General features: G+C 43.1%; 1 protein-coding gene across 2 annotated transcripts; it reads left to right on the top strand.

Annotated features, from left to right (window-relative positions):
- Positions 1-7,990: 7,990 nt before the first annotated feature.
- On the top strand, positions 7,991-9,225 carry LOC147608853 (photosystem I reaction center subunit XI, chloroplastic-like). Of its 2 annotated transcripts, XM_086788614.1 has the most exons (3): positions 7,991-8,264; positions 8,444-8,962; positions 9,054-9,225. In XM_086788614.1, the coding sequence occupies exons 1-2, from the start codon at positions 8,079-8,081 to the stop codon at positions 8,927-8,929; spliced, it is 672 nt and encodes a 223-aa protein (XP_086644740.1). In that variant the 5' UTR covers positions 7,991-8,078; the 3' UTR covers positions 8,930-8,962; positions 9,054-9,225. The 2 variants fall into 2 exon arrangements, with proteins under 2 accessions (XP_086644740.1, XP_086644739.1); XM_086788613.1 differs by having other exon boundaries at positions 8,444-9,225.
- Positions 9,226-21,095: the final 11,870 nt, after the last annotated feature.

The raw sequence follows: 21,095 nt of genomic DNA, 5'->3' as shown, positions 1-21,095 counted from the left end.
AATGTTGGCATGGGGCATGGATGTTGTGTGCAAGAATGGGATCCGATGTTGAAGTGCCTTAATAAGGTGTGGTTCAAACCATTGGATGTGATCATTGTCGGCATGCATGGATGTGTGGATGGGTGTCAGATGGACCACAAGGTAGGAAGGACGGTTCAGTGCTATGTTCCTAAGTGCACTGGTAGAAGGATGTGAGTGAAGAGGGTTGAATGCTCACCAAAAATGTGCGAGGGTCTAGTGGTAATAAGTGGAAGTTGATTTGGGTTTCGTCTTAGTGGGATTTTCTTTTGGTCTTATGGGTTGTTTAGCAGTTAGTGGACTATTCGGGCCATGTACCTGCAAGAAAACCCAGCTGTACTAGCTTTACTCTCCATGTGGGAAGCACTCTACCCACTCAGTGGGGAGTCAAAATAAGGAGTAAATGAAGGGTGAAATGTTTACGGGTTGTCAGGAGGAGCGGGGACATTTGTGTTCCGTTGATTGACTCTTGTTGGAATGCGATAGTAGCTGGATGTGTTTTTCTTGTCGACGACTATTGTGCCTTGTTGTTGCTAGCATTGGTTTTGATGCACCGGTTGGGTTGTGTGGTGCCGACTTTGTATTGGTATGTCAGTGTCACGGTCTTCTTACCGGGGGGCTTGTAGCTTTGACGATGGCTTGCTTTGCGGGGGCTTTGTCGATCGTGCCAATGGCGGTTTTTTTGGTGCTTTGAGCGCCGATGGGATGGTGCTTGATCAGGTGCCTGGCGGACGTGTTGGTGCTTTGAAGTTGCTAGGTTGTTGTTGTGAAAAGCCACGGGTTCTTGATGTAGGAAAAGTCGAGGTTGGCTTGGTGTGGCCAACAATGTTGATGGAGAGGCCTGGGTGAGTTAATAGGTTGATGGAGAAGTCGTGGCCAGTGGCTCTTGTTGGGGTAGTGGTGAAGCCGTGCTTGCTCTCCCTCCCTCTCTCTCTCTCTCTCACACACACACACACATGCACATCCTTTGTTTTGTGATGAGAAATGAGCTAGACACCTAAGAAATGATCCAAGAGAGCGACTTTTAAGAAGTGAAGACATCTCGCTTCCACACACACACACACACACACACACACACACTCTCTCTCTCTCTCTCTCTCTCTCTCTCTCTCTCTCTCTCTCTCTCGTTTTTCTCTTGCTCTCGAGCTTCGTCCCTCATGCACACTTGATCACTTAACTCGAGAGACTTTAAGAGTGGGGCTCTCTCACACACCCCTACCAGAGACTCTCACACATGAACGAAGGAACTCACTTGCCCACCATAAGGGGGTAGTAGGGAAGGTGGAGGGGGGGGGGGGGTGAAAAAAGTTGTAAAACATGGCATGTGTAGCTATGTGGGCAAGAGATTGCCTTCGTTTCTTCTTGTTTGATTGTTTAGCTTGATGAAACCTACAATGTAGAGCATCAAAGAAAGCACAGAAAGGCACAACTCATCATTTTGATATGAGATTGCCTTCGTTTCTTCTTGTTTGATTGTTTAGCTTGATGAAACCTACAATGTAGAGCATCAAAGAAAGCACAGAAAGGCACAACTCATCATTTTGATATGAGGTTGAGCAAGTGCGATTTCCATGGGCTGTGGATGGCCAAACTCAGGAGCTTGAGATCTATCCCAGTTCGTGGGGAGCCCCACTTAGAAAGCATGGATAGGCTCCACAAAAGCAACCCTCTCTATCTCTTCTTGTGTACACTAGCGAGTTGCCCCTCATGCCCTCCCACTGTTGCACTCACGCAGGCCCCTTCCAACGTCACGCAGGAAATGGCTGGAGACGGTGCTGAGACGACGGGGCTGTGCAGTGGCGCAGTTGGCTAGGACCCGGGATGGCCGCAGACGCAGGGCAGCCTGGGCGGAGAAGTGGGCGCAGCCGCCGAGGAGAGGGAGAGGAGATGGGGCGACGAAGAGCGCAGGCGATGAGCAGAGGCGCAGCCGCCAAGCATGAAGGGGTAGGCGCTGTTTTTTTTCTTTTTGTTAATATAATAATAAAACAAGAACATAAAAAACGAGGAAAAAAAGAAAAAAGGGCTTTTTTTAAATAAATAAAAAATAGGAAAACGGAATTCTTATTATTATATAAATAAATAAATAATAATAAGGGAAGGTTATATATGTATATATATACACACTGTGAGGGAGGAGGCAGGTGTGGGTGGTGGATGGAGCGAATGTGTAATTGCAAGCGTGATCAGGGTTGGGTGCAAAGGAGTGCGGTGTATGTGTGTGTGACCATGTGCACACGTGGTGGAAGATGTGTAAAGGTACGTGTGAATGTGTTTGCACAACAAATGTGTACGTGCAGGAATGTGTGTGGGGTGTGGTGCACATACATGTGGTGCAAGATGTGTAAAGGTGCATGTGAATATGTTTGCACAATAAATGTGTACGTGCAGGAATGTGTGTGGGGTGCGACGCACATACGTGTGCATAAATAGGTATGCGATGTATGAATATACATGCATGTATACATGTGTGGGTGTATATATGAGTACACGTGTAGATGCAGTGTATCGTGTGTGCACGTGTTTGAGATATAAGTGGGCATGCACACCTAAAGGTGTACGGATGTGTGAATGTGTGCACACGTGCATGTGAATGTGTGTGGTGCGCTCGTTGGTGCAGATGCAAATATGTGTGCACAGGTGGGTGTATACGCATGTAGGTGTGTGCATGTGTAAATGTGCAAGTGTGTGTGCATGTGTGTGAATGCATGGGTGTGTGCGCACGAGGTGCAAAGGTGTGCGCACGAGGTGCAAAGGTATGTGCACGAGGTGCAAATGTATGTGCATGGCATGCTTTTTTTAGACGTTTCTTGTTACGTTTTCGGGTTTTTGTTTTTTTTATAATTCCCGATGAAGATTATAACTATACACTTGAGTGGGGAGGGGGGACTACGTTACGGATTTACACGTGGGCGTTGGATTTGAGGCTTATCGTGCATGCCCTCCGCGAGTGAGGGCAGAGAATCATTTGCCCATCCACGATAAAAGTTTGGATGTCACTGTGGTTGGCTTCGCTAGCACGCTTGATTGAGCTTTGTCTTTCTAGTTCCAGCTTGCAAGTTGGTGTTGTAGCATGACAAATATAGGTGTTATGGGGTCGTGGGTGATATTTTTGAGCCCTGGAATTGGTGTGTGCACAGTCCTCTTTAGGATTTGGCACCGTGTGTGGCTCTTTTATTATGGGAATAGGGATGGGTAAGGCCACTGCACATAGGCATGTTATTGCCTCTTGCTGGTTGCTAGTCCTACGGACTCTTTCGACTTTTCTGAAGGTGGTATCGACACATGAATCGAGATGCAAGCCAGTGCTCTTCGTTCCTACTTAGCATTGGAGTTAGCATCGTAGGCATGGATTTTGGTCTCCACTCCATATTTGGTATGCCATTTGATGGCATGGTTGTAGAGGCTTATAGTGTAGGTTTTCCTGACTTTGAAACCCAAATATATGGGTTCCCTTTGTAGTTAAAGCAATAGAATTTCTAGTATCAGGTCTATCGACTAATGGCTGCCCTTCTATAGCCCTAAGCAACATATCTACTCCATATTTGATATTGCTACTACCCTCCTCTAGCATGTAAGGAATGTGATTTGTAGCTTCAATTGGTGATGTTTCACTACAACAGAATGAGGGTCTAGTAGCGACAATAGCAGCGTTCTTATAACTAGAAGGGTAGCTAGGTGTCCAGCCATTTTCGCTGCTAGAAACACTGCTATTTTTGCTGCAGCGGTTTCGCTGCTAGAAACACTGCTATTTTTGCTGCAGCGGGTTCGCTGCTCAGCAATGAAAATAGCAGTGTTTCCACTTTTTGAAGGAGTTCATGAGCTCCAAGTTCGCAAGTACATGCATATGATTCATGACTTGCTTTCCTCGTGCATCCATCATGAGGGTACCATCCACATCCATGGTGTATGGTAGGAGGCGTGGATCGAACGGTGGAGTGGATCTCTTGGGAGCTGGCTCACAATGTGTAGATGAAGAGCCCCCTTGTTGGGGAGATGCATCGAGAGACCTAGTGTTGCTTTTGCCAAAGCAAAAGCAGCCTGCTCCCCCCCCCCCCCCCGCTAGCACATCTACTACCTCCTCAGACTCCCTACTACGTTGTCGTGGTGGGTGAAGATGGACGTGAGGGAGCGGGGGTAGAGGAAGTGGTGTAGACTCATCACAACCATATTGTGATGGGCTTGCACCACTCAGACCTGCGCCACTCGGCCTTGCGCCTATCTAAGGCGTGGTCTGCCCCGACTGAGCAAGTGGGGTAGATTGTCCCCATTGGCCAAGTGGGATAGTCTGTCTCCCCATGGCATCGACTGGCCTGATTATAAGCTCGCCTGCATATAAGATTAAAATATAAGACAAATAGAAGACATAAAAGATTAACTTTGTGTATGTGAAAAGGTTTGATGGAACCATATCTATGTCTATGTAAATTGTGACCAAGCTTGCTGCCCATATCGTTCATTTATAATGGACATCAGATTGGCCACATCGGGATCTTGTGAGACGGACATTGCTGCTACATACATACATAGGCAACAAAACACGATTACCTCTAACCCAAGCCATACTTAAAGCTTTGACAAAGAATACAACATATGATATTAGAACATTGTTTAAAACCTCCTATAATACTGATTAGACAAGCAGGGTAGACAGTGTCCCTTTTGGATGATAGCTTCTGAGAACTTTCCACACGCTCCCCACTATTAAAGCTAAAGGCAACTCCTCTTTTGCAAGAGAAGGATAGTGAGAAGATTGAGGACTCCCCCTCCACTATAACCACCTACTCGTGGGCTGCTATAGACGTTGTGGAGTAACGAAATTTCGCTGCATGGAGCACTGCAGGGTCGCGAAATTTTGTTGCATGGAGCACTGCAGGGTAGCGAAATTTTGCTGCATGGAGTAGCGAACGGAATCCCCGACATCCCGACAAAAAAAGCATTGCTGAGAATGGTAAATCATTTTGAGCTGGTCTAGGAGAAACATCCATCGATAGAGCTTTAGAATTGATGCTAGCAAGCTCCAAACTCTCTCCATCAGCTAAAAAGGTATCTGCATCTGATATACGGGTTCATGCTGCACACCATTAGATTCCATCATCATGTTTTCTACCTGTACAGCTCCACAATGTCATGATCACTAACCCATGATGTAGGCCACAAATCCGTGGGATTAGGCAAAGATGATTTTGGATTTGAGAAAGGTGCATTCCCAGACTGCCTCAAAAGGCTGATGGAGTGGAGCTAAAAAAATGGCAAGTTGAGGATATTAAAGATACCTAGGTGAAGTGGCTAGAGTCATGGGGAAATCAGGTGTGCATCCAAGCCATTTCCCTCACAGCAGTAAGTAACAGAGGAGCTGCATGAGGGTGAAAATGTACAACACGAAGAGAACGTCGTGTTCTTAGTACAATGGCAGGAGAAGTTGTATCTTCCTCCTGCGTGCTATATTGCCATTCATAAAGCTTATGACCTGAAGCAACATTTAGTAGTTTCCCTTGAGCATGAAATGCAATTGAAGTAATAGGCCTATAAAAATCTCCCGCGCGTGCCGCCGGGGGGGGGGGGGGGGGGAGGGGGGTCACTCATAAATATGTAAGTATAGCACGTGGGTTCAACAGATGGGATTTTTAAAATCCTTATTTTATACATTTTTTTACATACAGAAGGGTACCATTTAAAGGAGATATTCACAGGTTGAATAGAAAAAGGGTGTGTTTTATTTATGAAAAATTCACAGATAAGGGGTTTTTTAAAATAGTCCTTGAACGCACGTGATATAGTTTACATATAGTGAACCCCCCGTCGAGATAAAAATCATGTGATGCAATGCATTCTACCGTGTTTGCATCCCAGATCTTCACTTCATTATCAAGGATCCCACTTGCCAGTATGTCTTATCGGGAAAGCCTACCACCCAAGGAGTACATCGACGATGGATCACACAAAGTCTTCAGGCATGATCCGATTTTGCAGCAAATGATTTTGACAGTATGAACACCATGAGTTGTAAGTATGGTTCCATTAGGGCTGAATGAAGTTGCTATTGTAGAACGAGGAGCCATCTGTGCAGAGGATAGAACTTCGCTATACAATGTCTCAGCAAACTTTGCCTCCAACCATGCTATGAGTGTATGTTTTGCAATGGTTGCCTCATGCCTCAGTCCAAACGTGTTAATACTACATCTGGCTGATCCTCCCCCACAACTTATTGAAGGGCCACCTCACAGTAGGAGACACTTAGAACTCTCCGTGACAACAGCCTTGTCACATTTCCCCAAAGTGCAAAGAAGATGTTGAGGCCTGTAAAGTTGATGAACTTATAAAAGTTTCGTAGTAGGTGAACTTGTCATGCCGTCTAATATCCTCTTCCCACAACATCAGACGTCACCAAAAACAACTGAAATGTTCGTGCGCTTTGGCCATAAACCCCTGAGCGGGTGTCCTATTGTGGACCGCCGGCTACTCTTGCCAGCTTACACTGAGCACTGGCACGCCGGTTGTATGGTGGTTGCCTAGCTTGTAGCCTTTGTCTCGCTGTTGGTCGTGTTATTGCTACATAGGGCACAACACGAAGCTATTTGAGAAGGGGACGGGTTGACGTGGTTGCTGTCACACGAAGTTGCAGCTGGCTATTTGAGAAGGCGAGGGGTTAACGTGGCTGCTCTCTCACACACTGCCGTGAGCGGCCGTGTGGTTATGGATGTCATCCTTGCACATCTGTGTGCTACTGTTGCCCGCTTGTCATAAGAGACGCTTGAGAGGGAAATTCCCAATTCCAATTCCAATTCGAGAGAGAGAGAGCTGTGTGCGCCTCAACGAGAGAGAGAGAGAGCTGTGTGTGCCTCATGAGAGAGGAGATAGAGAGAGAGCTCCTCAAGCTGCCATGGTCTGCTTGCAAAGAGCTCACGATTGGTTGTCTCCACTCACCCACCCAAAGATTAAAAAATAAGGTTCCTTATCCTTTGTTCCGGTTAGTATGGACTCTTGTGGACACACTAAGTGAGAGAGGAATGGCTCCTCTTTATCTCCCAGCAAGAATGAGGAATCTCCCCATCCCACTGGGCTATATGTAGGGACTTGCCTTCCCACACTAGCCCGGACGCCCACCCAGGCGTCTCACCACTGAACCCCCGACTCACTCACTGCCCGCTCTCCGACATGTGGTCTCGTAGTCCGGTCGAGCCCACATACACGCTACATGCTACGTGACATTTGTGCACTTTTCGCAAGCATAAAAAAGCTACAGAGATTTTGTAGTCTTGCATTTGAGGTTGGGTTCAAACTAGAGCAATAGAAAAGGGTGGCATCTAAGGTGGCAAAAGAAAGTTGGCTGAAAATCTATGTATCATGGATTTTCAAAGGGAAGAAACACTTTCGACCTATCTTGCATTTGGGGTTGGTTTCAAACTAGAGCGATGGAAAAGGGTGACATCTAAGGTGGCAAAAGAAGGTTGGTTAAAAATCCACATCACGGATTTTCAAATAGGAGAAACACTTATGGCCTATAGGGGTCATCTGTTTGGCAGAGCATTTCACAAGAAGACCACTACAGGTTTACCCCTAAAGACCGAAAGCGTTTCTCGCCTATGGGATTTGAAACATTTCACAAGAAGACCACTACAAGTTGCAATTCGTGGGATTTAAACATAGGATTGACTTGTGTTTTGATAAAGACAAGAGCTCTAACCACTTGGGATATGCCCATTTGTTGATGTCAATAGGTGTGGGATTACTTCCAAGTTCTAACATTAGAAGCATTGTGTGTGAACTGCTGGGGAGATTTCATGGGGGAGATGTTTAGCATCAAAGTTGCAACTAGTTTGAAGTTTGGCCACCACTTCCAAGACACGGATGGTAGAAGCCTTCCACCGGGACTCTTGTGAATGCCCTTAAGTGTGAGTTGCTTTTGCCTTTTCCACACGTGTGAGTCTAGGACATAAAAAGCCTTATCTTCTATGCCCAATCACGGTGTCACAAATCCTATCCTACATCAACCTCTTGTATTCATACTGTAGTCTGCACGAAAACAGTTGCACTCGCTGTTTATCGCTTGATCGGAAGCTATGGCGACAGCTACCGCAATGGCGCAAACTTCTTCCATGGTATCATCCCCTTCGATGCCCACGTCCTCCTCTAGTGTAGCTACCCATCGTCTCAACAACTCTTTCTTTGGCAAGGGCCTTGGGTTAGGCGCTGCATTACCTAAGAAGATCGTCGCGAGGCCAGTAGCTACACGAGCTCAGGAGAAGGTGAGTGTGTCTGTGTCCGCCATGGTTTTTAATGAAACGAGAAAATGTGGGTAGTCAGAGCGATTGTTGTGATTGAAGGTGAGCGGCGGGCTGAGTTTCAGGGTTCTGAAAGTAGCCACATTGTAGTATGATTTGCGTGGAGCGATGTTTAATGGTGATTTCTTGTGTATACTGTGCAGTATCAAGTGATCGAGCCTTTGAATGGAGACCCTTTCGTTGGTGGGTTAGAGACGCCGATCACTTCGAGCTCACTGATCGCGTGGTATTTGTCGAACTTGCCTGCATACAGGACGGCAGTGAGCCCTCTTCTAAGAGGCGTGGAGGTCGGTCTGGCCCACGGATTCCTATTGGTGGGCCCTTTCGTGAAAACGGGTCCGCTGCGCAACACGGAGGTGGCGGGCGCGGCCGGCTCTCTGGGCGCAGCAGGGCTGGTGGTGATCTTGTCGGTATGTTTGACAATCTACGGCGTGGCGCAGTTTAAAGAGGGCGCCCCATCCTTCGCTCCGTCGCTTACTCTCACGGGGCGGAAGAAAGAGGCTGACAAGTTGCAGACCGCCGAAGGGTGGGCGAGCTTCGCCGGCGGCTTCTTCTTTGGCGGCCTATCCGGTGTGGCGTGGGCGTACTTCCTCCTCTACGTCCTGGACCTCCCCTACTTTGTCAAGTGATTGTACTCAAAGAGTGATTATCCACCGCACAATGTAATTATCGTTGGAATTAACTATATTGCCTTTTGGCTTTGCTGATCAGTGAACTAATTCATGGCATTTACATTTCTGATTAGGATTACAGAGACGTTCAGCTGTATTATTCGCAGATGTTTCAATCTGCACAAGGTTTCTCCCACACTGGTCTCTGTGGAATGAAAGCAGTAGCTGCTCTACTTCAGTTATTAATGATCAATCACTGCATTCAAGCTTTTGATTATGAATAAGCAAAATGCAATCTGAGATTTTTTTGAAAATTAGCATGTCATCTAAGAAATTTAGCAATTGTGATTAGGAGTGGAATCCACTCCTAAAACATGAGCGTTGACCTCCATTAGATTGAATTAAAGTGGGACAGTTAATTTTTGTTCATGCATTTCATAAATTTTTATTTCATCTTTGAAATGACACTCTAGATTCCTTTTCAGTGTATTAGGGTAAATTAAAGTGGGACAATTAATTTTTGTTCATGCATTTCACAAATTTTTATTTCATCTTTAAAATGACACTGTAGATTTCTTCTTAGTGTGAGAAGTTTTTAATCAATGAATGGGACCAATCTGAGCTCATAAAAGTTGATTTGAATGGAGTCATGTAGATTCCTTCTTAGTGTCAGAAGTTTTTAATCAATGAATGTGACCAAGCGGAGCTCATAAAAGTTGATTTGAATGGAGTCCACACCCACTGAAAACACACATAATATTTTGGGCATGCTATGAACATCACCTGTGAGAACATGGAAAATACCTATTTCTGACCACCTTGCATGCTTAACCAACTAGAAAGCTCATCCGAGAAGTTGACATTGGTCTCCACTAATAGCTCATGTGACAACCTATTATAAGAATTATCAATGAGCCAAAAAGCATCACCATTAGGAATACATTAGGAGTGGGTGTATGTGTACCATTTGGCTAAACATGTGTATAATCTCCTTGAAAAGTGCTCATTGGGCATTTGGTAATACCACTTTTATCTCCATATAAGATTTAAGACTCGTAACGGAGAACTTATTCGCCTCTGTTTATAACTCCAAATGGAGGTATAGCTTTTGGTTGGAGGCGTGCATACATATGTGTGGGAGGCTACTATGTGTGCTTTTGGATCCTTCTTCCTTAAGTAGTATAGGTTGTAAAGCCTTTTCCATCCATTTGAGTTGAGCCCTCACTATAAGAAAATGGTGGGTTGCTAGCGCGTATACTAGCACCCATTCATGGCATCCAAAGTGCCCCGAGCATTGGTATGCATGCTGATATTAGCTTTGGTACATGATAGCTGGTATAGGCATTAGTATAAGCAACGATACTATTGTTCACCGGCATGTAGATTAGCACTGATACCGATGCATATACTGGTGCTCTGTGGTGTCGATTTTTTTTGGTAGAATAGTGCATCTAGAGCTACTTCAGATTTCTATACCATTATGCCATCAAAACTGGATAGAGTACTCAGCCCAACTGTACTCAAACTTGACAGAACATGAGAGTTTTATATTATAAATGACATTGATAGTTACAAATTTCCATATTTACATTCAGGTGTACAACACCATATATATGCCAAAAAGGCAAGCCTACAAGGAAATGAAGGTGTCATTCAGTCCCACGTACAGGTGGAGTCCAACTGACAAGCCTAATCACCACCAAGATCGGGCATATCTGCACTTGTTGTTGCTTCCTAATTGATGGGCATGCCCTCCAACTCTAATTGCTCGAGGAGCGCCTGCGTGCCATACTTTTAAAAAAGCATACTTCTCCTCGCCCCATAAATGGGACATGACCATGCTCTCTTGCATGAACAAGTTTGCAAAGTAGAATACATGCAACTAATACACAACATAGAGAGTAAAATGTAAGAGAGTAGTAAAAAACTTACAAAGTACTCATGGAAGGTCTTGTAGCAAATGGTTACGATTGGTTGTGAAACACTTTTATGCAGAGTTAGAGAATTAAAACATACTTGTTTAATCTCGTTTCACATTTATTATATCTAAAAGGCACTAGATAAATTGCTAAATACATCTTATGATGATATTAAACCCACTAATATTGGTTGTCTTCAAGTGTGGTAGCAACCAATGCAATTGGTAGAAAGTGTACCACCTTATCTGCCTTTTGTTGGCTGTATTTATCAGGCATGTCCCTCTTCTCTACTTGGATCATCCACCACTCTTCATCATCTAGCCAAGTCGATTTTGGCTTCCCCTCCTTCGAGGCATCCCTTGCCTCGAATCTCAGTGATGCAATGGTTTTCACCATGACCCTATTGATCCAATGATTAGGGACTACGTCGCCTAGGAGTGTACTTGCTCTTAATCTGTGAGATGATAGAGTTATTTTTATCTTGATCCAAGGTGTCCCAATTCTTTATCCTTCATGGGAAAATTGAATTTTGAGGAGTTGGTGGATACGCTCTTTCATCTCCTTCCCTACATCGTCCATAACCACAGTGCCACTGCACACATGATAAACTTTCTTGCTTGTTGGTGTGCAAGGAGTGTAAGGACTTTGACAGTGTGTGTGGTGTACTAGATATGGAGGAGATGGGTGGGTGCACATGTTGTCGGCTCATAGCATCCATGGCACCACCCCCACCACAACCACTCCCACCACCACTGCTATGTCTATGCATAGACGAGCGACGAGAAGGAGTGTGCACTTGTGTCTGTGAGGAGGGAGAGGGGACCGGTGTGACTGCAGTGGTAGAGGGACCTGAGGGCTCAGCCCCACCAAGGTGCTGCTATGGGCGATGGCTCTGCTTGGGAGATGCCTATGATAGAAGTCTTCAGGGATCATAGCTTGTGGTCTAGGCATGAATGAAAAATCTAGAGAACCCTTGCTATGGGTATATCTGGGCATGTCTAAAGGCGTGTAACCCTATGGAGTGTTGGCCACCTCGCTAAACACATAAACTAGAAGTTAAGCTTGGCGTACACATATGCATGACAAAGCCTACACAACTATTTAGAAGTTATGCGAAAGCAAAGCATAGGCTTGGCTATGCATAGCCATGGTCGTGTAAATGTTTGGCTATGCATAGGCATGCCATGGTGGTTTGCAAGGAAAACCACCATGGCATGCCTATGCATAGCCAAGCCTACACATGGGCATGGCTATGCATAAATTTACTTTGACATAGGCTTGGCTATGCATATCCATGGCTATGTGTAGGCTTGGATATGCATAGGCATGCCATGGCGATTATCGTGCAACAACCGGCATGCCTATGAAAACTGCCAGCAGCAGCAAAGCTATGCCTATGGATAGCCAACAATCATACACGCTCCCCATGGCTATGCATAGCCAAGCCTACACCTAAGAAAAGCATAGGCTATGGCTATGCATAAGAGTTATGCATATGCATAACACTTCAAGCATAGGCTTCATGCCATGGAGGTTGTACTAGGGAAACTTCCATGGCATGGTTATGCATAGCCAAGCCTACACACGACCATGGCTATGCATAGCCAAGTCTACATCTAAGCAAAGCATAGGCTATGGGTATGCATAAAGCTTTTTGAATAAGCCTTATACATAAGGCTTCATGCATAGGCTTCATGCATAAGACTTATGCATAGGCCTCATGCATAGGCTTCATGCATAAGACTTATGCATAACACTTCAAGCATAGGCTTCATGCATAAGCCTAGGACCACCACCTACATTAAAGGATAATATATATAAAAATAATGCTCCCAATCACTCGGGGGTGCACGTATGCATGCATAAAGAAATAGGGAGGGGAAGGGAGCTTACCTCAACGGATAAGAGTGTGTGTGTAGGGATGTTGAAACCCACGACCTTAAAAAATAAAACATTCATATATATTAAGCATAAGCCTTATGTAAAAAGAACTCTACATTAAGCCTATGGTCTATTCATATAGCCTTATGCATAAAACAATCTATGGCATAAAGCTTTATGCATAAGCCTTATACATAAGGTTTCACGCATAGGCTTCATGCATAAGACTTATGCATAACTCTGTAAGCATAGGCTTCATGCATAAGCCTAGGACCACCACCTACATTAAAGGACAACACAAAAAAATAATAATGCTCCCAAGCATTGGGGGTGCATATATGCATGCATAAAGAAATAGGGAGGGGAAGGGAGATTACCTCAAAGGAGAAGAGTGTGTGCATAGGGATGTCGAAATCCATGACCTAAAAAAATAAATCATTCATATATATTAAGCATAAGCCTTATGCATAAAGAACACTACATTAAGTCTATGGTCTATTTATATAGCCATAAAACAGGCTATGTATAAAGCCTATGAAGCCTATGGATGAAGCATAGCCTTATGCATAAAGCTTGATGTAAAAGCTATCCATAAAGCTTTATGCATAAGGCTTATGAATAGGGTTTATGCTTAGGGCTTTATGTACAAGGCTTCATACATAAGGCTTATGCATAGCCTTCTTCATGCATGGCCTTCTTCATGCATAAGGCTTTATGCATGGCCTTCTTCATGCATAAGGCTTTATGCATAGACTTCATACATAAGGCTTATGCATAGCCTACTTTATGCATAGACTTCATACATAAGGCTTATGCACAACCTACTTTATGCATAAGGCTTATGCATAAAGCCTTTGCATGAGCTTTATGTATGAAGCTGTATGCATAAGGCTTATGTATAGGCTTCATGCATAAGGCTTATGCATAGCATGCTTCATGCATAAAGCCTTTGCATGAGCTTTATGTATGAAGCCGTATGCATAAGGCTTATGTATAGGCTTCATGCATAAGGCTTATGCATAGCATGCTTCATGCATAAAGCCTTATGCATGAAGGCTTATGTATAGGCTTATGTATAGGCTTCATGCATAAAGCCTTATGCATAGGCTATGAATAAAGCCTTATGCATGAAGCTTTATGCATAAGCTTATGTATAAGGCTTTATGCATAGCCTACTTCATGCATAAAGCCTTATGCATAGGCTATGCATAAATCCTTATGCATGAAGCCCTATGCTAAGACTTTATGCATAAAGTCTTTATGCAAAGGCTTATGCTTAGGGCTTTAAGCATAAGACTTCATACATAGTTTATACAAGAAACATAGCCTTATGCACAAGGCTTTATGCATGAGCCTATGCATAAGGCCTTGGCTATGCATGAAGCATAGATTTATGCAAGCATAGGCTATACATAAAGCCTATGCCTTAAGGCTTTATGTACTTAAAACACAAATGCATATAAAAAACATGCTCCCAAGCACATGGGGGTGCACAAATGGGAAAAAAACTAACAAAAGAAATAGTTAGGGTTTAACCAACATACTAGCTAAAGCTGGTGTAGAGAGCAAGGGTTCGTGAAATATACACAAAACAAAAAAAAGAACAGTGCAAAATTAGTAGATTAGTGGCTAATTAGGGCAAAATAAATCATTAAGGCAAACCCCCTTGTGATTTTACCTTTATGATAGAGAGAAAGAGAGGAAGAAAACCGCATGAAAAACAATCAGATGCACACACAAACACAGATCCATTACAAAAGGGAAGTTAAAATCATGTAAAAGAGGGGTAAGGGCAAGAGAAACATGAAAAAAACCTATATTTGCAAGCTTGGGCAAGAGGCCATGGTGTGGCAAAAGCACGTTAACAAGAACTTTTAGAAATTTTGATTATGTGATTTTTATAGATGTCGGTATGTTCAAGCGTATATATCGACGTGTATACCGACGCTTATACCAACACTTTGCAAATGCATTTGAATTTGAACCTTTCTAAATTGATTTTCTGCCCCCTCAAATTTGAAATTCCATTTCCCATTGGTGACCGCGACAAGCTTGGTCTCCCAATATAAGAGACCTCAATTAGCCCAAATAAAAACATTCTAACAAATGTGTGCACAACATGGTAGACATGGAGCAACAAAACACTAGCGTGCTGGTGTCTAAAAACTTTGGTGATGAGACTGAGCTAGAAAACACTGGTGTACTTGTGCCTAAAAATGATGCCGACATGGAGCCACGAAACAATGGCAACATGGATACCATGGATTCCCAAAACACTGGTGTGGCACCCATATAGATGCCTGTCAATATTGAGGAGAGATGCATGTGCCCATGCACACGTTATAAGTACCAAATCGCTCGAAAACAATGAATTTGATGCATGTATGGTACATATCCAATGGAACATCTACAAAACCTCCATTTTTGCTCCCATAAGGACCCTAGTATGATTGTTAAGCTTGTCAACTACTTGGAAATCCAGCCCTATAGGACACTACCAGATAGTGTTTTTAGGACAGGACACCGAACAAGGCAAAATATACAACACAACACTCCACAAGAACCCATCCAATCACCTCAACAACAAGAGAACATATTTGAAGAAGAGTTGATGGACGAGATGTTGGGTGTACATAATTAACAGACCATGGACTAGAGGATTATGGTGAGGAGGACAATAGCCCAAACAACATGGCATCAAGATACAACACATGAAGAAGAGGAATTGCATAACCTCACATGCCTACCACTTAATATGTGAGCTCGGATATCTAAATTACGTACATGCCTATCTATGTTCAGCTTTACAATCAATGTTTGGGTGGTCTAATTCAAGCGTATCACAACTATTTAGGTGTGAATGGCATGTGTAGATGAATTTTTTTGGTTGTGTATAATGTACATGGTGTTGATTAAGAATACATGTTTCATCTTGGCAGGTTATTAAAGGACCATATCTTGCTGAAGGGAAATGAGATGCCAAGCTCTTGTGCGGAGACCAAGCGATTGTTAGCTGCGAGGACTGGCATGGACTACAATTGTATCCATGCTTGTCCTAATAACTATATCCTTTATTGACATGAATACATAAATCATCAAGAATGTCCAAGCTGTGGGGGCCTAGATACAGGCAAGATGTTTAGGGAAAAAAGGTTCCTACAAAAGTTCTCACACTTCCCTATCATACAATGAATAAAGCACATGTTTAGGTGTCAATCTATAACAAGTTTAATGACATGGCATTGATCTAATAGATCATCAGTAGAAAATGTCATGCATGTCCCAGTCGATTTCCTTGCGTGGAGACACTGAAGAGAAATGGTCTATTTTTAAAGAAGAGCCTCATAACATTCATCTCGGGCTAGCAAAGGATATTGTGAATCCATTTGGTTTACGAAGTTCATCATGGAGCATATGGCTTGTCTGCCTTGTGAATTATAACCTTCCACCATGGTTGGCAATAAAGAAGGGCCATCTCTTACTATCATTAATAGTCCCAGGAAAGTACAAAGTAAAGAACATGGATGCATACTTGGCCCCATTGGTAGAGGACCTTCGAACACTTTGGGATGACATTCAAGTTCACGATATGTCCAAGTGCTTTGGGCAAAGAGTTATGAATGTACAAGGAATACTTATGTGGACTGAATGATTGGCTAGGCTATGCAGAATGCTCAGGATTCTTGCTGGCATTCATTTGTTGCTAGTTTCTACCAGCCAGATCACCTTCATCATTATTGGCTTAGCCAGGTTGTGAGCAAAGAGCACTAGTTGTAGTCATTTTGTTAGTGTAACTTTCTAGGAGGCTCAGCTTGACATCATCAAACCAGAGCACAAGTTTACCACATCCTTAGTGTTGGGTGCAAGAGTCGTGCAAGGAGCGGGGACACACATGTGGGTTTCATCATGCACAAGCGTAGGATCGACTCCACCTATCTACTACAAAGCACAATGTCATTAGCTCAGCAGAGCAAGGCATAGTTAACGTGTGACCACAACACCGTCGTTAGCTCATTTTAGCAAGGCGTCATGGAGGCTCAGCACCAGACAGAGTTAAAGCACCTTCATCGCCTCTCTGAGGCTCATTGCCTGGTTCTCCGAGATAGCCAACTTCGCTCAACCATGCTTGTTCAAGGCTCAGCATAGGCATCAGAGTTTAAATTATCGTCTATAGCATTGCTTCATTTTCATTTTCATTTTCATCTCACTTGGTACAACACTTTCAAAGCTTCATCGCCTTTGCTTGTAAGGCTCAGCCAAAGGCATATAACACTTTCATATCTTCATCGCCTTTTCTTACAAGGCTCAGCTAACGTTTTAAAAAAATAAGGAAAAAAAGAAAGGGGAGGCAAGCTTCATTGAGCGAAAACCTCTTCGGTGCGGAGACAATGTGGGAGTGAAAAAAAAAATAGAAGAAGGAGCACATTTTTCTTTTCCTTTTTAGTATAAAAAGACTCCACTTAGGGTTTGTGTGTTGACACCACACCCTAAGTTTTTGGCCACTCCACATTTCCTATTATTTGGCTATCCCATTTACACTAGGGCTAGTTCATGCATAGAGGCATGTTTGGGGTGATCTATATTCAATGCGCATCTTGTTTACACTTAGTGGTGTCTTGTGAGGAGAAATTGTTCACATGCCCTTGCACATTGTGGGTGGGTTTATTCATACGTTTTGAGTTCCCTTGGTGAGTTTTCATGCATGTGAGGTGTGCCATACATGTTGATGCATTATTTGGACTTGTTCACACGTGATATGCATTTTGTGCAGTGTTAGCATTAATTCACACATATTTTATCATTGCTATCACTATTTGTGCCTTTATAGCCTTGATTACACGTGTTAGCACATTTTTGGCTTATGTCACACATTTGGGGAATTTTGTGAGTTCATGTACACACCTTAGGCCTTATTGGTGTTTGTTCACACATGCCTCATAATTTGGGCATTTTGGATGTTCGTATGGCGCCAAGGTGTAACATTGTGTATGCATGCCATACAAGTGAGTTGTATTTATATCATGATTATCATATGTTTAGCTCGGATAAGCAGGTAGCATGATCATGTTATTCGATGAGCACACGATTGTGCATACCTTCATTCCTTTGTATGGTATCAGATAAGGAGCTATGTGGCCTACTTGGATTTCATTGATCGATTTGGGACCCTTTGCACACATACCAACACTTCTGGGAGGAGTGGTATGTGTGCAAGTATGGGTTTGATCCATATTATTCTGTTGAGGATGATGATGATGTTCATGCTATGACTATTATAGATGATAGATGCATCAAGCTATTCTTTTAGGATTTCTATTTGCGGAGATATCACTAGTAGGACAACTTCTTCTAGCATTCATAGCATTCAAGGCAGTCTTCATGTGGATAGAGTTCATGTATTTGAGGAGTCAGGTATAGTGCATGAGAGTAGCAATTATTTTTCTCAGATTAGACCTTGTAGGAGAGGTAGGATTGTGCATATGGATCTAGAGAGCATTGTATTTGAGAAAAATCATTGCTACTAGAGAGTACTGTATTTGAGATCTAGTGATTAGAGAGATTGACCTATCTTTGGATATAGGTTATATATGGATTCCATTGATGGATACAGACCATGACCATGATTTTAGAGATTGTGAGGATGACATGGCTAGTGATTTGATGGCTGATGATCATATCCATAGGAGATCCATAGTAGATCATATGACATAGATCTTGAGAGATTTGCATTTGATCTAGACAGCTCCTGAGATCCTATACTCTTGGAGATAGATTTATCATGGGATGTGGATCACATAGGGGTATCATTGATCGAGATAGATCATGTTTATGAGGATGACCTTGGAGGCCTTGGAGATGTCATAGATGATGATTTAGGAGATGATACCATTTATCTTTCATGTGAGGATGACTATGATGATGTTGATGATTATATTGATATGTTGGATGATCATTACACACATAGAGGGTCTCTCACATGGAGATATTATGCATGGGTCAGATCATACTCATACATACATTGATATGGTGGATCATACCTTTGACTTTTCGAGTGGTGCTACATGGGACAATGGCATGGGTTCACATTTGATTCTACATTAGGCCGACCTCCAGATGAGTTCATTTGGCTCCCATGGGTGTCTACATGATCGTATGATCTTTAGAGTTGGGATATTCATCTTTGGGTGCATTCTATGTCACTTGAGATGTATGATGGATGATTATGTGGCACGACACTCAGATGCTCCTTCAACACAACTTTGTCTTAGCCTATACAATGATTCTTTTACGCCAAGTGTGATGGTTACATTTGGTTGACTCCACGGATGTAAGATTTACATTATGGTCACGAGGATGGATTTACAAGTTTTCCTTATGACCTAGGAGCTAGTGCATCGACATTGGAGGTCCATGATGTGCACTATATCTATCCATTTGACCCAGGAGGGTTGACCATCTGCATCATCAACATTGGCTCTTCACATTTTCCATTCAATCTCGGTGGTTAAAGGGCCATTGCTTTGGAGTCTACATGGCTTGGGTTTCTCTTTTATCTAGGCGGATGTGGTTGTATGGATTACTTCATCTTTGGGGGGTGACATTCGTATCTTTTCCATTTGATCCTTGAGGATGCCCAACTAGCCTCATCATCAATAGGAGTCCTTTATCTTTTCCATTTGACCCCGGGAGTCATGAGATTCATTTATTACTATTGGTGCTCTGCGATGGCGACATTTGGTCATGTATTTGGTTCATTGTATATAGCCTTTATATTTGTTTTTTGCATGACCACCCTTTGATTTTTAGGATGAAATCATTGTAGGAGGGGATGGTTTGTAGTGAAGTAGATTTGGTTGTACATGCACATGGGGAATGGGGCCTAGGCACTTAGGCTTAGAGTCATTTACATGTGTACTTTTGGGGGGCCTTGGGCTATATTAGGCATAGGGCTCATAGGCATTGTACTTTTTTGATCATAGGCATTATACTTTTTTGATCATATTCACTCTATAGACATCTATGTCTTCTTGGTGCTCATGCCCAAGCTTTCATGGCCTTCTTGGCTATTACCTTAAGATGGTGACCCACACCCATGTTGTCACTCCATGGTTTGAGAGGTCAACTTTCTTGCACACAAAATTCCTTATTGGAGTGGTATTTTAATTAATCATCTGCTAGACCCAAGTGTTGAGGTGTCAAGCTCAACACTCACGAGGCGCCTGCATGACCGTTTGACATTTACATCATCGACAGATTTGGTAGCTAGCAGCACTGACATATCTTGGCAGAGATTCTATAGTTGAACTACACTAACTAGTCCACATCTACCCACTCCACTTTAGCATGTTAAAATTATGGACCACTTGTATACACTTTTGTATGTGCGTTAGTAACTTTATCACCTTTGTAGACCTATTTTGTTGAAGAAGAAGAACAACAATTTTCAGCCTGACATCTTGTGTGTTCTCTTCTAGGGTTTGTGAGAGTGTGTGTGTGTGCTTACAAGAGCTCAAGCTCCCTTCTCCTCTCTACATATTTTTATGGTATCAAAGCCTGGTTCATGCTAAGGAGCTGAGTGGCAAGCAAGAGAAGTACAAGAAGCAGTACGAGGGTAAGAGCTTCATCTACTCTTTCCCCTTTGTGTTGGCTACTACACCCTTGTCGGGAGCTCTTTGGGAGGAGGCACCGACAAACGAATTTTGATTGAGGAGCTGTCTTCATGGGAGCGGAGCTTCAAGGCAGCTATACTGTCCTTTGGACTAAAAATTTTGGAGCCGATTACGCGTTTTGGGCATGTCAATGTCTATTTTTTAGTTAGTAGTGCGTTCACGTGCATTGCGCGGGTAAGTTTTGATTCTCTGTATATATCTATTTTTGGAGCTGCAGGAAGGGCAATTGGTTGTGCAGACATTGTGTGTACTACAAAGGGGTCTTTAAGTTGCCATTGGGTGTATGTATGTAAATTGAGGTCACTGGTTATGACAGTTTGGGTGCAATATAGTACCGCTGGGAGAGAGAATACAACAATTTGTGCAAGTCAAAAAAGAGTGCTGTTTTTGGTGTTGAAGACAAGATGTTAAATGGTGGAATTAACCAGATTGTTACAGAAAAGCTTGACAAGAACAACTTCCATGCTTGGAGGTTTAGATTAAGAAATTTCCTGATGGGAAAAGGCTATTGGGATTACATTGAAGGTGAACATGAGGAGGCACTAGAGATACTAAAGATTAATCTAACTGCTCTACAGATGTAAAAGAATACAAGGATTAGAATTAAGGAGAAAGAAAATTCATATATTGGCTTTCTATTAGTATACAATAGGACACTATGATTGGGCATATACAGGAAGCCAAGTCACCCAAGGAGGCATGGGACACCCCAAG

Source organism: Cibotium barometz, chromosome 52 (genome assembly GCF_041138505.1).
Source record: "Cibotium barometz isolate CiBa-2024 chromosome 52, ASM4113850v1, whole genome shotgun sequence".
Taxonomy (NCBI): Eukaryota; Viridiplantae; Streptophyta; class Polypodiopsida; order Cyatheales; family Cibotiaceae; genus Cibotium; species Cibotium barometz.
Note: the sequence above shows the minus strand (reverse complement) of the source record. Positions and strands in the feature narration are given on the sequence as shown.